The sequence below is a fragment of the Musa acuminata genome, chromosome BXJ2-10, assembly GCF_036884655.1.
Source record: "Musa acuminata AAA Group cultivar baxijiao chromosome BXJ2-10, Cavendish_Baxijiao_AAA, whole genome shotgun sequence".
In the NCBI taxonomy this organism is placed as follows: Eukaryota; Viridiplantae; Streptophyta; class Magnoliopsida; order Zingiberales; family Musaceae; genus Musa; species Musa acuminata.
The window spans coordinates 26,440,490-26,454,948 of record NC_088347.1 but is presented as its reverse complement, the minus strand read 5'-3'; the positions used below and the strand labels follow the sequence as shown (position 1 = coordinate 26,454,948).

At 40.3% G+C, this 14,459-nt stretch overlaps 3 protein-coding genes across 5 annotated transcripts; 1 reads left to right on the top strand and 2 right to left on the bottom strand.

The window, feature by feature from the left end:
• Nucleotides 1-393: 393 nt before the first annotated feature.
• LOC135624780 (serine/arginine-rich splicing factor RS2Z32-like) lies at nt 394-6,873 on the bottom strand. Of its 3 annotated transcripts, none has more exons than XM_065128717.1 (7): nt 6,717-6,873; nt 3,619-3,732; nt 2,888-2,927; nt 2,644-2,739; nt 2,297-2,493; nt 2,125-2,205; nt 394-1,183 (listed from the first exon to the last, which is right to left on the bottom strand). In XM_065128717.1, exons 2-7 carry the CDS (start codon nt 3,723-3,725, stop codon nt 598-600), a joined length of 1,107 nt encoding a protein of 368 aa, XP_064984789.1. In that variant the 5' UTR covers nt 3,726-3,732; nt 6,717-6,873; the 3' UTR covers nt 394-597. The 3 variants fall into 3 exon arrangements, with proteins under 3 accessions (XP_064984789.1, XP_064984790.1, XP_064984791.1); XM_065128718.1 differs by having other exon boundaries at nt 3,619-3,799; nt 6,717-6,857; XM_065128719.1 differs by lacking the exon at nt 6,717-6,873 and having other exon boundaries at nt 2,888-3,168.
• Nucleotides 6,874-7,122: 249 nt separating this feature from the next.
• Nucleotides 7,123-11,339, top strand: LOC135624777 (protein NETWORKED 2D-like). The gene is made up of 2 exons (XM_065128715.1): nt 7,123-7,498; nt 8,505-11,339. The coding sequence occupies exons 1-2, from the start codon at nt 7,405-7,407 to the stop codon at nt 11,204-11,206; spliced, it is 2,796 nt and encodes a 931-aa protein (XP_064984787.1). The 5' UTR covers nt 7,123-7,404; the 3' UTR covers nt 11,207-11,339.
• A 575-nt stretch (nt 11,340-11,914) lies between these two features.
• On the bottom strand, nt 11,915-13,318 carry LOC135624779 (UPF0014 membrane protein STAR2-like). The gene is made up of 3 exons (XM_065128716.1): nt 12,934-13,318; nt 12,432-12,677; nt 11,915-12,359 (listed from the first exon to the last, which is right to left on the bottom strand). The coding sequence occupies exons 1-3, from the start codon at nt 13,186-13,188 to the stop codon at nt 12,045-12,047; spliced, it is 816 nt and encodes a 271-aa protein (XP_064984788.1). The 5' UTR covers nt 13,189-13,318; the 3' UTR covers nt 11,915-12,044.
• Nucleotides 13,319-14,459: the final 1,141 nt, after the last annotated feature.

Sequence of the window (14,459 nt, the reverse complement as noted above, 5' to 3'; positions counted from 1 at the left end):
CGGTAAAGCTGAGAGCGACGTGTTTCTTATATTTTCGGATAAGAAGAATAGTGTGGTACTACAGAACTCGATCACAGTACAAACAACACAGAGCACACGATTCCGTGGAGCACTGTGTGTTTATTTCGTGGAAGGTTGGAATCGACTCTTGATAAGTATTTCAAATCTCATTGTTCTGATGTAATTATTTTACTCGATCAAATTGGTTCAAGGTGTGACTGTACACCTAAACTCAATCGAATTAGGCGAACAGGATTTAAGCTGATTGAAATTGTTTAAGCATCCCCCGAGTCTATACATAACCCAACAGGATGCACAGAACAAGGAATAAATGAACGGCAGAAACCATCATTACCTGCTAGAGGATCGATTAAGCAACCTGGTAAAAGGATCTGCGGCAACAAGTTCCAGGTCTCCTTTTAACAAGAAAAGTTATGGTCCCCTGTGGATATCACAAACTAAGCAACCTCATAATAAATAAGCATCTCCCAAGTCTCAGACGATATTAAACAACCCACAATTGTAACTAAGTTTCAGTGGGATCAGCAGCAATGGTAATAAAAAACCAGGGTTCCACGCAACCGCTAGAAACCCAAGTCAGCTTGGAGGAGACTCGCTGCCCCTGGGTGAAGCATAACGTTTGTTGTCACCGGCGGAGTCCCTGGGGCTAGGGCTTCCCCCATTAGCAGCCGGGCTCTCATACCTCCTGCTCCGGGGACTCTCCCTCTCCCTCTCTTGGCTCATAGGACTCCTACTGTGACTCCTGCTGTTTCCCCTCCGAGGACTCTCCCTCTCTTGGTTCATAGGACTCCTGCTGTTTCCTCTCCGCGGGCTTTGATCATAGTCGGCAATATTGACCTCAGCTTCCTCCTTTGGTGGAGGGCTTCTGTACCTCCTGCTCCGAGGACTCTCCCTCTCTTGGCTCATGGGACTCCTGCTGTGACTCCTGCTGTTTCCCCTCCGAGGGCTCTGATCATAGTCAGACCCATTGCGCTCGGCTTCCTCTTTTAGTGGAGGGCTCATCCTGCCCTTTGGGCTCCTGCTAACATCAGGAGAGGGGCTGTGTTTCCTCTCCTTTAAAGGTGGACTCTTCCTCGGGCTCCTGCTGTATTGCGGACTCCTTGATCTCCAACCATTCTCACGGTCTACACCTCGTCCATCTCTGCCAGGAGATCTCGAACGGCTGAAAATACGAGGTTTAATTCTCATAAATACTATGGCACATAAGCAACATAACAAATGTAATAAGGAGAAACTTCTAATCAAGTTGAACTAGATATGAGAACTTATTGTAGAAAATAATCAACACAAACCACCAAAAAGGTACACACTAATACTATGGCACATAAGCAACATAACAAATGTAACAAGGAGCAAACTTTTAATCAAGGTGAATTAGGATACGAGAACTTGTTGTAGAAAATAATCAACACAAACCACCAAAAAGATACAATAGTAATTGTAATTGTCACAAGTTACAATAGTAATTGTCTTAGCTAGTTACAATAAAAATTTATGAGTCTTAGCTAGCTCCAATCCCACTGATCTGAATGAACTGATGTTGAGTTTTTGCACTGATACAATATTGTGACATGTAGAAGACTAGTTAATATATTCTTTTCATATGTTGCTCTAGTGTTGCTTAGAGGAAATATAAATTAAGCTCACAAAGCACCATGAGATAAGCTCCAAAAAAATACAAAGCACCTCCCACAAAAATATATAAAATTATATATTCATGCTATGATATGCTGCCCCCCAAAAGAAAAAGAAAACAAAAAAAATAATTGATCCATTGAATAGTAATATAATTATATAGGTAAGTAGACACTAAAAAACGAATCCAAATTAAGCAAGTGAACTATCTACCAAGAAATCAGGACACCTATGGAAGTGGCAATACACATAATACAATCAATAGGCGTAAAGAAAGCACCTCAATGTCTATTTCAATAGCAACAAGGTAAAAAAATTGCATCTTAATCACTATACTTGGGTCATGTGATTTCAAAATAAATATGAAAACACAGAAGCTGCCATATAAATAAATGCAACAGTCTATTATAGTTCTTTAAATTTTAGGTAGAACACCAATTTGATTAACCTACAATCCATATCGTTTACCTGTAACTGCGGCTTCTGCTATAGCTTCGACTCCTGCTCCTACCACGGCGAGAAGGTGATCGTGAATAACTTCGCCCACGTCTGAAATGCTAACAAGTGTCAATTATTTGTGAACCAGATGAAAGCATGCAAGATATCTCGATCATGATGATAATGAAATACACTCCATGACCTCAGATTTCTAGGACTATTCTGGCAATTTCTTTCTACATGACCTCCCTCTCCACAGCGATAACACCTGTTTTTCCAGTCTCCTGCTTTGCAGTCACGAGCCCAGTGCCCATCAATTCCACAATTGAAGCAGCGGCCAGAACCAGGAGGAGGTCCTCTTCCTGCATGGTCACGAGAACCTCCAGGTCCACGAGGACCCTGCATCAATAATTGAAGGTTTTAGAGTTTACATTAGCATGAACTGAAGTGGAAGTTCAAGAAAATGTTATGATGACAATATTACCCATGACACTGAAGACCAAGCATACTAAACATATAGATTACAGTTATAAATCATTTACTTCTTACCCCCCTTGCAAATTCCACTATAATACGACTTCCATCAAACTCCCTTCCATCTAGACTGTGTCTAGCATCATCAGCATCTCGAGGATCACTGAATTCCTGCAATATGACAAGCAAGGACAAATACAAGGTGGACTCATTTGAACAATCTAGTTAGGAATGACTAACAAACATAAAATACTTCATGAGACCATCAACACAACTAAAGTAGTTAAAACTTTAAGAAGGGTAGTTGAGTTGTACATACAACAAAGGCGAAGTCACGCTTCATATCCACATTTCGTACTCTGCATAAATGGTTGCCAGAAAGAGTAAGGCCATCAGGACTTAAATACCAAATGGTATGTTACTTCAGCCCTCAGAAGATGAACTAAACACCACTCGGTAATGTGATTTCCAGAAAAACACGCTATGGCACTAGAGAAAGAATCGCCAAAGTCTCCTATATACTTGGAAGGATAGCCATCAAATCCACCAAGGGCACCCCTCCCACCAAAGACCTCCAAGTCGGGCAAAAAACCCAAAAACCTTCAACAAGATCATTCAAGTTAAAACACACATGAGGCTGGGTCGGTTCAGTGTTTTAAAAAAGACACTAGAATAAGAATTTAGGCTGCCTAGCTCACCACACCTTAACAAGCCACCCACTAACCAATCTGAAACATTCTAAGCTGCAAACAAAAAGAAATCCAGAACCAACAAAGAACAGAATTCAAATAGTTTCATGACAGAATGAAAGTTTGGACCGTGCGTATTTTTGGTAGATGCAAGATGTTTTATGATGCCAAAAGCCATGATAATTGTAAAGGCATCAGCTTTCAGGCATTTTTAAACACAGGGAAACAAAAGAGTGAATATATATTAAGCCCATGACAAGTAGAACATCTGAATACTAGTCACCTCCTATGTGCTTTACCACATCACAAATAATAATTATCCTTTTATGGTCAATTAAAATTTTCATCTTGGATATATTACCTTCCATATCTGCTGAAAAGGTCTTCAAGATCACGGGAACGGGTTCGATATGATATTCGACCAACGTACAAACGTGTGTTACCATGGCGGTCATCATAGCGAGGCATCTTTGTACTGCCACAAGTAAAATGGCCAACATGTCATCTCATAAGACCAAAAGACATAGCGAGGCATCTTTGTACTGCCACAAGTAAAATGACCAACATGTCATCTCATAAGACCAAAAGACAAATATAAAGAACGCAAAGCAGAAAATCTCAGCAAAATTATGTAAACAATATATGATCACAAATCACAAGTAAATGAAAATAATAGTTGGTAAAGCATCCTACCACCAGTATCGTCATGGTTTTGTGTTAACACATGAATAAACACATGCTAGTGCAGAACACTATGATACAGTATCATATTTACCTCACACCAACATGTTCCAGAAAATGCAAAACCACAATTATGATCATCGCCCCATGATTGGTATCATATAACATTTCTGACAAAACATTAGGATATAGTTTTAAAAATTTGTCTCCATTTGTTTGACATTACCTTTTTTTACAACGACAGACCCAAATTCAACCACTTACATTCACCTTTTATATGACCTTCGTTCATAATCTAATTACATTATTTTATATGGATAAAATAATGCACTGAAACATATCATCAAAGAATGAGGATTTACAACTAACCATTGCCAAGATATGATTGTTTCAACAATATCTAGAGTTTTCCTCAAATCATCAACGCTTAAAGTCAATCCTAAGCTGCAAGCTTGTCACATGTTATGCTACACAAACCAGTGATATACATACATGACCTTATGTGAGAGACTAGTCACTCAGAAGCTTCTTATCTAATCATTTTTTCAAGCTTTATTGACCTAAGAAGCGTTGAAAACAAGTACTCTACCTGCTCAAGTATGACGACTCAGTATCTTCCTTATAGGAATAGTTTCAAATAACTTCTCAACATTATCTGAAAGATTTTTATTTACAAAAACCAAATGCTTCATGGTACCTTAAGACCCAAGTCCACCCATGCCACAGGTAATATAATTGCTATTTCGAGTAATACAGTTGACAAAATTGACCAAGTGATGAAGAAATTAAAGGGATGCTAGCTTTATTGACCTAAGAAGTGTTGAAAACAAGTTCAATAGCTGCTTAAGTATAATTGTTATTTCGAGTAATACAGTTGATAAAATTGACCAAGTGATGAAGAAATTAAAGGGATGCCTGCTGAATACTTAGTAACTCTCATAAAAGATTCTCGTAGATGGAGTCATGGAAGCTAGTATCCCTTCAATTTCTTCGTCACTTGGTCAATTTTGACAACTGTATTACTCAAAATAACAATTATTTACCTCAGAAGTGTTGAAAACAAGTTCAATAGCTGCTCAAGTATGACCACTCAGCATCTTCCCTATAGGAGTAGTTTCAAATAACCACTAAACATTATCTGAAAGATTTTTATTTACGAAATCCAAATGCTTCATGGTACCTTAAGGCTCAAGTCCACCCATGCCACAGGTAATATAATTGTTATTTTGAGTAATACAGTTGTCAAAATTGACCAAGTGATGAAGAAATTAAAGGGATACTAGCTTCGATGACTCCATCTACGAGAATCTTTTATGAGAGTTACTAAGTATTCAGCAGGCACATCAACAAAACCAACCATCTTCATTTCTCACCATTTTAGGATGATCTAAACTTCAACCCTCAAAAAATAATCCAAAAGAACCAACCATTTTTCCTCGCTCTGCTCAAATATGAGACGGGCATCACAACCTATCAAATCCACATGGGTGAATCTTTGACAAAAAGGAATAGTCTAGAAATTCAACAGTTCCGCTCCTCCCGTTACCTCAATCAAGAAACAAGACTTACACCAATCAAGATTCCCTCAAGATAAGGATAAAGTTCAGGGATCGGCTAAAAGATACACCTTTATACCTTCAACAATCAATCACCTTTCTTTATAGCCTTTTTAGATATGACATAAAGCAATTCTACAATCAAACTCATGTAATCTACAACAAATAAAGAAACTAAAAACAAACCATCTCGCCTATTTTAGGGAAAGTAATACCAAGACTTACGATCAAGATTGCAAGAATCACGATCGAGTAAGAGAAACATCTACATCCTCGACTAAGGATTACGAATAGAGAGATTTACCAGGAACAATAGAAGAAAATAAGCTCGGGAAGGCAAGAGAGAGAGACCGTTACCTTCGGGTCAGAAAAATGAGACTACAAAACCAACCATTATGTCGTTCTCGCTCTTCTTAAGGTAACAAAAAACCAAGACTTATCAAGATTCCATGAATCACGATCGACTAAAAGGGAAACATCTAAATCTTAAACTAAGAGGATACCAATAGAGAGATTTACCTTGGAACAACAGAAGAAAATAAGTTCAGGAGCGCACGAGAGAGAGAGAGAGAGAGGCTTTTACCTTCAGATCGGAGCAATGAAACTACAAAACGAACCATCTGTCTTTCCGCACTTTTTAGGGCATGAAAAACCAAGACTTGTCCCGATCAAGATTCCGGGAACACCGTTCGATTGGAAGAGAAACATCTATATCCTCCAACGAGAGGATACCAAGAGAGAATTCTACCACGAAACAACAGAAGACAAAATCGGGGGCGCCAGAGAGAAAAGACGTTGCCTTCGGATCGGAGAAACCAAACTACCAAACTATCCATGTGCCCTCGCCATTTTTAGGGCAAGAAAAACCAAGACTTACAACGATCAGATTCCAAGAATCGCGGTCGAATTAAAGAGAAAAATCTATATCCTCGACTAAGAGGATAGAATAGAGAGATTTACCACGGAACAACAGAAGAAAATAAGATCGGGGGCGCAAGAGAGAGAAGAAATTACCTTCGGATCGAAGAAAAAAACACTAAAAAAATCAGTCTTCTCTCCTTCTAGCCCTTTTTAGGGCAAGAAAAAAACCAAGACTTACACCGATCAAGATTGCAAGAATCGCAATCATGTAGAAGAGAAAAATCTTTAAGGCTTCAAGAGACAGATTTACCACGGAACAACAGAAGCAAATAAGACGGGCGGAAGAGGGAGAAGTTGTTACCTTCAAAGTCGGAGAGCGGCTCGACAACCCAAACACTGCGAAATCGAAACCACGCTTAGGGCTCCTCTTCTAACATTTTTGGGGGTATACATGTGTATATATAGATGTAGATGCCCATCGTCCTCCGCCGTTCGTTTTCAGCGGTGGCGATGTGTCTACCGTTCGATCGAGGGACGGATGACGCCGTGAAAGGGCGGGATTAGCTGCGAAGCTAGCACAATAATTGCGGTCTTTTTGGGTCTAACGGACCGAATAAACCGGGCCGGAATAACAAATAGATCAAATATGTCAACTGTTACGGCTCGGCCGACGGCCCACATGAAATCATGGGCCGGCCACTTCAACATACCCATAGAATATTCCAAGAAAGCAGTTTGCGTGCACCAAAACTCTACGTGCGCCGCATGCAGGGAAATCTCGATACTGCTCCCGACGTGCGTTGCACCTCAACGATCTCCTCCGATCCCATTTCTTTTTCATCTCCAAAAGCCAGCGCGGCTATGTGGAATGATGGCTTCTCTAATCCTCCCACAGCCCCTCTTTTTCTCCAAACACACACCCTCGTCTTCTTCCCTTGAGTCTGTCCCTTGTTCATGCACGTCCTTTGATCCATTGTCATCAACAACATCCCGATTTAACAGGAGGGGGGAGAGAAAGAAGAGAGAGGTGGAGAGCCAGGGAGCTGAAGATGTTGCGGAGAGCTGCGACCAATGCGTACTCGTGGTGGTGGGCGAGCCACATCCGGACGAAGCAGTCGAAATGGCTCGACAACAACCTCCAAGGTCTTGTCTCCTCTTCGACTAAAATATCCGTCTTTTGTCATGCATGGTTGAGTAATCTTCTGTTGTAGGTTGATTTCCTAAAAGAGAGTGATTGCAAGTTGTTTGATGAAACATCGCAAAGAATCTAATTGATGTCTCGAACACAGAGCTTTGCAATTGTGAAGCACTGGTTGTCAACAGTTTGCAATGGATAAGAATCGTTAGAGATGTCAGAAAGTTTGCAGATGTCATCTAAATTTCTGAACAGTGATGAGTCAAGCTGATGACTAAGTTTCTCAGACAACGCTAAATGAAAGGGCTATCTGTAGAACAAGTTGAGATCCTCTATCTTCCGATTCAAATAAATTCCAGATGTACCATTAGTTTCACATCAGCCATGGAAAACTCTGTGACTATCCTCAAAGTATGATGTTGCTTGTAGATGTTTTGCTAGCTTCAGATCCATGACAAAAAAAGGCAGCTTTTTTTTTCCGGTCATATCGAAATTGATGGTTTTCTTTTGAGTTTGTCCTCTGGTTTCCATTATGAAGGAGAGCTTTTCTGTAGGATGTACCTAAGATTGTATATAAGTTTTATGGCTCAAACGAACAAATTGAAGAATAAAGGAGAGTTGTTGTTCTACTGTCTTAATGGTGAAGAAAAAGTCCTAATATATCAAGTCAATGAAGTAATATTTCACCCTTATTTAACTGCTGAAATTAAAAAGGAGGTTGTGAAATGATTGATCACACTGGTGTTCAGGATTTCTATAAAAAGATCATAATGTTTCTTCCTGATTGAAATTTATATGGGATATTCTGATCTTTTGACCTTTATTTCTGAACATTGTATGCTAGTATCTAATGAACATTGTAGCTAGATGATACTTGTGGATAATAGATATTTCTTCACAAATCCTTCTATAGTGATGATTACAAGAGGCATGTTATGAAAGTATATTTGGTTGTGGAACTCACAAGCCATGATTGATCTTTCTGATATGACATATTTGATACTTTAAATGCAGAGATGGATGAGAGAGTAAAAACCATGCTTAAGTTAATTGAAGAAGATGCTGATTCCTTCGCTAGGAGGGCAGAGATGTACTTCAAAAGGAGACCAGAGTTGGTAAGCTTTGTTGAAGAAGCCTACAGGGCATACAGAGCACTGGCTGAAAGATATGACCACATTTCAGGAGAGTTGCACAAGGCCAACCACACCATAGCAACTGCTTTTCCCGATCAAGTCCAGTATGCCATGCTAGAGGAAGAGGATGAGAATTTTCCGAAAGCAATCACTCCCATTGATCCCAGAAAAGTTCATAAGCCAACAGTAGATGGCTTAATGAACAAAAGAAGAGAAAGCCAATCATCCCTAAAGAAGATGCAGCAAAGGAGTGATACTCCATTGAACAAGGACAAGGCACAAGAAGAGATAAGTAAGCTTCAGAAAACAATCCTAGTTCTGCAGACTGAGAAAGAGTTCATCAAAAGCTCCTATGAGGGTGGAATAGCAAAATATTGGGAGATTGAGAAGAAGATAACTGAGATGCAAGAGGAGGTTTGCTGCTTGCAAGATGAGTTCAGCACCAGTGCAGTTATCGAAGATAACGAAGCCCGGGCCTTGATGACAGCAACAGCCCTCAAATCCTCCGAGGACGCAATAGTCAGTTTGCATGAACAGCAAAACAAATCAATGGAGCAAGCGAAGTTAGAGTCGGAAAGAATTAAGGCTGCTAAAAAGAAGTTGAAGGATTTTAATGGCAGGTTAGGTCGATTTCAGACTCTTACAGGGGATTCTGATGAAAATCCAGAGAGAAACTCCATCACAGTAAATGTGGAGAAGGAGACTTGCGATTTAACCGATCGGATAGAGTTGCAGTCACTGTGTGAGAAGGTTAAAGAATATCTTGAAAAGAATCCTGATATTTCTGTAGAGGAAATTGCAGAAAAAATTGATGAGCTTGTTAACAGAATAACCAGTTTGGAACTCACAATGTCAACACAAACTGCGCAGATTAGTAGACTGAGTTCAGAAAACAATGAGCTTGAGAAGTATCTGCAGAGCTTGGAAGAGGAGAAGATGATTCTGATTGATGACTCAAATGAATTGACAAACAAGTTGAAGCAAGCTGAAGCAGAGCTAAATAGAGTAGAACCTCTTCAGAAAAATATCCAAGAAGAAGAAATTATTCTACTTCAGAATTTTCGTGAAACCTACAATAGCTTCAGGGATATTTCTGAAAAGCTGCAGGTCCCTTCACACCAAAATGATGCTCATGCTGCCAGTGGATCCATGGAGGATGACATTTCCTCCTATTGCAATGAAGTGACAGAATGTGAAGTTAAAGAAGTAACTGAAATCCATGAAATAGTTGATGAGATTCATGTTCATTCTATCAATGATGATCACTCGCAGTTGGCTGCAGGCCCTGACATCAGTAGCAATTCCACAAACACTGAGGACCTAAACAAGGGAACTGAGTCCGCGGTACAAGAGTCATCGCAAGCACATGTTAGCATTCACACAGGTACTAACCAAGAAACTCAACTTGGAGAGAAAGAGGATTCTCTCGACTTGCAACAATTACTTCTGAACACTTTAGAAGGTAGAGAAAAGATTTTGTTAGCTGAGTACACGTCAATCCTCCGAAGCTACAAAGAAACAAAGAAAAAGCTCTCCAAAGCGGAGAAGGAAACTGAAGATTGTCTTCGTGAGATGACGACACTGGTAAGGGAATTGAAGAATGCCAATTCTGTGAAAGATGAGGAGATTCGCTTACTAAAACTACAGCTGGGTTCTTCAAAGACTAGTTCAGATGGGAAGGTAGATGCCCCATTTGGAATCGAAGATTGTCGGAACGGTCACCATAAACCTGAAAGCATGTCCTGCTTCCCCACATTCATCCTAGAGGAACCAAACCCTGAGTGTTCTCAGGTTACAAGAGGTGGTGTTGCAGACACACGAAGTCCCCTTGCAGAAGACAGCAATTTGCAGCAAATTGGTGAACCAAAAGGCACTTCACCCATTGAAGAAAGGTTCAGAAGAGATATAGACGAACTACTTGAGGATAACTTACAGTTCTGGCTAGGGTTCAGTGCATCATTGCATCACATACAAGAACTCCAAACCAAATTTGAAGACCTACAAATGAGTGTTGAGAAGATGAAGGCTAGTAGTATAAGCCAAGAAGGAAGCAACAGTGATCAGGTTCCACAACCAGAGTCTGCATCTACTGTTGCACAGCTCAGAGCATTGAAGAGTGAACTTCAAGTATGGCTGGAAGGAAGCACATTGTTAAGAGGTGAACTGCAAAGCAGATTCTCATCGCTTTGCGGCATACAGGAGGAGATCGCTGGGGCTGTAAAGGCAGGAACACAATGTGAAGATCTCCAATTTACTCCCTACCAGGCTGCAAAGTTTCAGGGAGAGGTTCTCAACATGCAACAGGAGAACAACAAAGTCGCTAATGAGCTGCAGGTAGGAGTAGGTCATGCAAAGCATCTTCAAGCTGAAGTTGAGAGAGAATTAACCAAACTTCATGTGCATCCTGAATGGTCTGGATCCAGAAGCAGCCATACTCAACCCTTGAAGCACTTCTCAAGTAAGGCCAGAATACCACTGAGGTCCTTCCTTTTCGGTACAAAACTTAAAAAGCAATCAATATTTGCATGCATGAATCCAGCATTTCAGCGACATTACAGTGATCTGAGGGCTGGGTTTCGTTAAACCAATGAAAGGAATCTTTCTTTGTAGTTATAATAACATTTAAGGAGCTTATGCTCTAATCTTCTGTAAGAAAATTTTCGATTTATCTTGAGATCTGCATGATCTATCTCAGACAGTTTACTAGATCAACTATGGTGGTGATATATGGTCAATTAGGTTTTATCTAATTCATTTAAATGTCTGATAGCCAACACTGTCTCAGAACGAGTTCTTCTAATGGAAGAACACGTTAACAAGAATGAACACAGACAACAAGAATGTTAAAGATTATCTTAAAGATTGTGATTTGTGATCAATGATTGGAGGTTAGTCGAAATGTAAGATTCAAAGGTCAGTCAAAATGTAAGATTCAGTCCCAGTAAGATAGACAACCATGAAATTAGTTACAGACATGCAGAAAAGTTGGAAGAATCAAAAGACATGCCATCTTTCTGTCAAAAGGGTGATTAGAAGTGCATATAATAGATCATAAACAGAGTAAAATTACCTACTGAAATCCACAAAAATTCTTCATTTAGCTGAATGCATCAATCAAATCTACTTAAATTCGAGTACAGAAATAGATTCACAATCTCGACAATAGAATATCAAGCTGGAAAACACCAAAAAGTTGAAGAAAATCTAAAGCAAAGCAAAGACAGAACAAAATAGAAAGCAATTCATTCAACAGAAACCAAGCCCAAGATGTCAAATCAGACGGCCAGAAGATTGAAACCCAAGAACACAGCACCTTGCAAAGCAAAAATTCAGCATTCTACATTCATCTAATTGCATCAACATCAAGTACAACAGGGACAACAAATACTTTTCCACGGTGAAAAGAAAACAGAGTTCATACTTAATCAGTGGCAAAGACCTTGTATTCCAGCTGGTAAGCTTTCGTGAAGAAAGCAGGCCAACACAAGTAGGTCGACGAGATGCTGCTGACCGTGGACGCCCCAATAAGCATGTTCATGACAACAATCTGAAGCTGGATCGCCTCCAATGGTGACGCGCCGCCCATGATGAGGCCAGTCATGGCACCTGGGAGAGAGATGAGTCCCACTGTCTTGGCGTTGTCTATGACAGGGGACAACGCAATCACCAGAGACCTCTTGACCTGCTGATACGTTGCTTGGCGAGGAGTTGCACCGAGAGCCAGCGCTGTCTCCACCTGCAAAAGAGGAGAAGAGATGACAACGAGATCAAGAGAACAACAAAGAGCAATCAGGGACGAGAGGCCGACCAGGTTCTTCTGCACTTTAACATCTTCTCGTAGCTTTTTCATGGTGACCCCGGTTACGGTCATGGCGTTACCAACCATCATGCCGGCCACAGGAATGATGTATCGTGGAGTGAAGGGGAAGACGTTGAGCACAACAAGCAGGAGCATCGTCACTGCTGTGCCAGCCAAAATGGAGATTCCAGCTATGTACTTTCCTCGAGGCACATGCTTGGCACGCTGACCTGCTGTATAGCCAGCAACAGATACCTGTAAATGCATATCGATCAGTTCGGCAGCAGGATGGCCTCAAAGCAAGTCTGTGGAAGTGCGGAATTGCAGTTCGGTTCATTTGGCTCCCACTTCACTCTAAAAATTGCATCTTTCGAACCTAAGCAGTCTAAAAATCCGATTTTTGAGCTTGTCAATTGGGAATTTAGAACCATCTCCCACAAAGAATAAGAAATGTGACGGATCTAGACCACCAAAAGCTTCGATTTGTTCCGATAGGATAACGGGATGGTACCATGAACAAGTAGGCCAGGATGATCCAGACGGCGTTCTTCTGGGTGAAGATGAACTGGAGGACGAAGCCGATGATGGACAGCTGGAGGAAGGCGCGGGCGATGGCGTAGACTATCTCGCCCTCGAGCTTGAGCTTCTGGGTGAAGGAGAGGGCCACCGCCATGAGCACCACCGCCAGCGCCGCCACCGGCTTCAGCATCCCCCGCAGGAAGTCCATCCAGAACGACGCGTCATACGGATCCATCCCCACCATCATCCGCCAGAAAAGAAGAAGAAGAAGAAGAAGATGGAGAGGGTTCTTCTGCGGGGGAGGGAATAAAGCAGCGGGACAGAGAGGTGGTATGTGGGAGAGGGCGTTCCCAAGGGACGGGGTGATCCCGTCGCGTCGTTGACTGCGGGCGCCCCAATTATTTAGGATAAATTGCATACGTACTGCTGCCCGAGTCTACGCGTTTAATTGTCACATTCACCCCCCGCCCGATTACGAAATTACGTATACGCCCCCGTAAATTTACCCTATTACTAAACATTGATATGAAATGAACCACTAATTTCTCACTGTTATTATTTGATTTGATACATACTTTTCTATCTTTTATTTTATTTTAATTTAATTTTGTTTATTAAATATTTTTCATGGACACCCATTGGAAGGGAAAAGAGACAAATGTACAAAATGTAATTGTGGGATGGACACAGGTGCATATATGTCAAGATAAAATAATATGTGTCTCCTTCGATACCATAATAAAGAAGAAGGGGGTGGGGATCGTAAGGTTCGTAGTACGGTGTGTCCCCAAGAAAATGAAGAGTGATGCGTTGGTCATTTCTTGGTAGCTCAAAGTCTTCTTCCTTTTTATTTAGTTTTTCTTCCCCTTTATTTGGTAGCTCAAGTGCTGAATCCGATTTAGAAACCAAAAGGGATTACTAGCAGTTCGTATTCTAATAAGTTTGAAACCAAAAGGGACTCAATTCGATTCTGATTTAGAAATTGATAGTTTTTTATTCGAAACACTTCACGATCATATTCATATTCGTATTCATAGAGTAATGATAATGATTAAATTTTAGATTAAACATTTTGATCAGTACATATAAATACGAGGATGAGATTTCATATTCATGTTCTTTTGTGTATGCACTAATAACATCTTACGTTATTGAATAAGAATCTTTCTTATCAATTTAGATGAAACGAAGAATAAAAACAAAGGAAAAAAAAAAAGACATTCAAACCGAATAAATTAGGACAGTATTCATTCTATGAGATTTACATATTCAAAATTTATTCCCATGCTTTAGGGGGTCGATTTCGGATTTTTGATGAATCAAAAAGGAAGAAAAATAATGTGGCTGTTAAATGAGCAATATCTTACTAATTTATTATTTATTATAATATAATTTAGTGATCATTTGATTTATACAAGAAAATAAATACGTGGACAAATACAATTTTGCACTTTGCACTTACTTCACATAGAGAGACTAAACACTAAGTTTTTGTGTTTTTGCTCGTTACTTAATTTC

Bases quoted from the DNA above. Each gene is read 5' to 3' on its own strand.
- LOC135624780 (XM_065128717.1), bottom strand. From the start codon at position 3,725: ATGCCTCGCTATGATGACCGCCATGGTAACACACGTTTGTACGTTGGT. The intron at 2,928-3,618 runs GTAATATATCCA...CCATTTATGCAG, and splicing joins CTTTTCAGCAGATATGGAAG to AGTACGAAATGTGGATATGA. The intron at 2,206-2,296 runs GTCATGGAGTGT...TTAGCATTTCAG, and splicing joins AATAGTCCTAGAAATCTGAG to ACGTGGGCGAAGTTATTCAC.
- LOC135624777 (XM_065128715.1), top strand. From the start codon at position 7,405: ATGTTGCGGAGAGCTGCGACCAATGCGTACTCGTGGTGGTGGGCGAGC. The intron at 7,499-8,504 runs GTCTTGTCTCCT...CTTTAAATGCAG, and splicing joins GCTCGACAACAACCTCCAAG to AGATGGATGAGAGAGTAAAA.
- LOC135624779 (XM_065128716.1), bottom strand. From the start codon at position 13,188: ATGATGGTGGGGATGGATCCGTATGACGCGTCGTTCTGGATGGACTTC. The intron at 12,678-12,933 runs GTACCATCCCGT...ATGCATTTACAG, and splicing joins TCCTGGCCTACTTGTTCATG to GTATCTGTTGCTGGCTATAC. The intron at 12,360-12,431 runs GTCGGCCTCTCG...CCTCTTTTGCAG, and splicing joins TTAAAGTGCAGAAGAACCTG to GTGGAGACAGCGCTGGCTCT.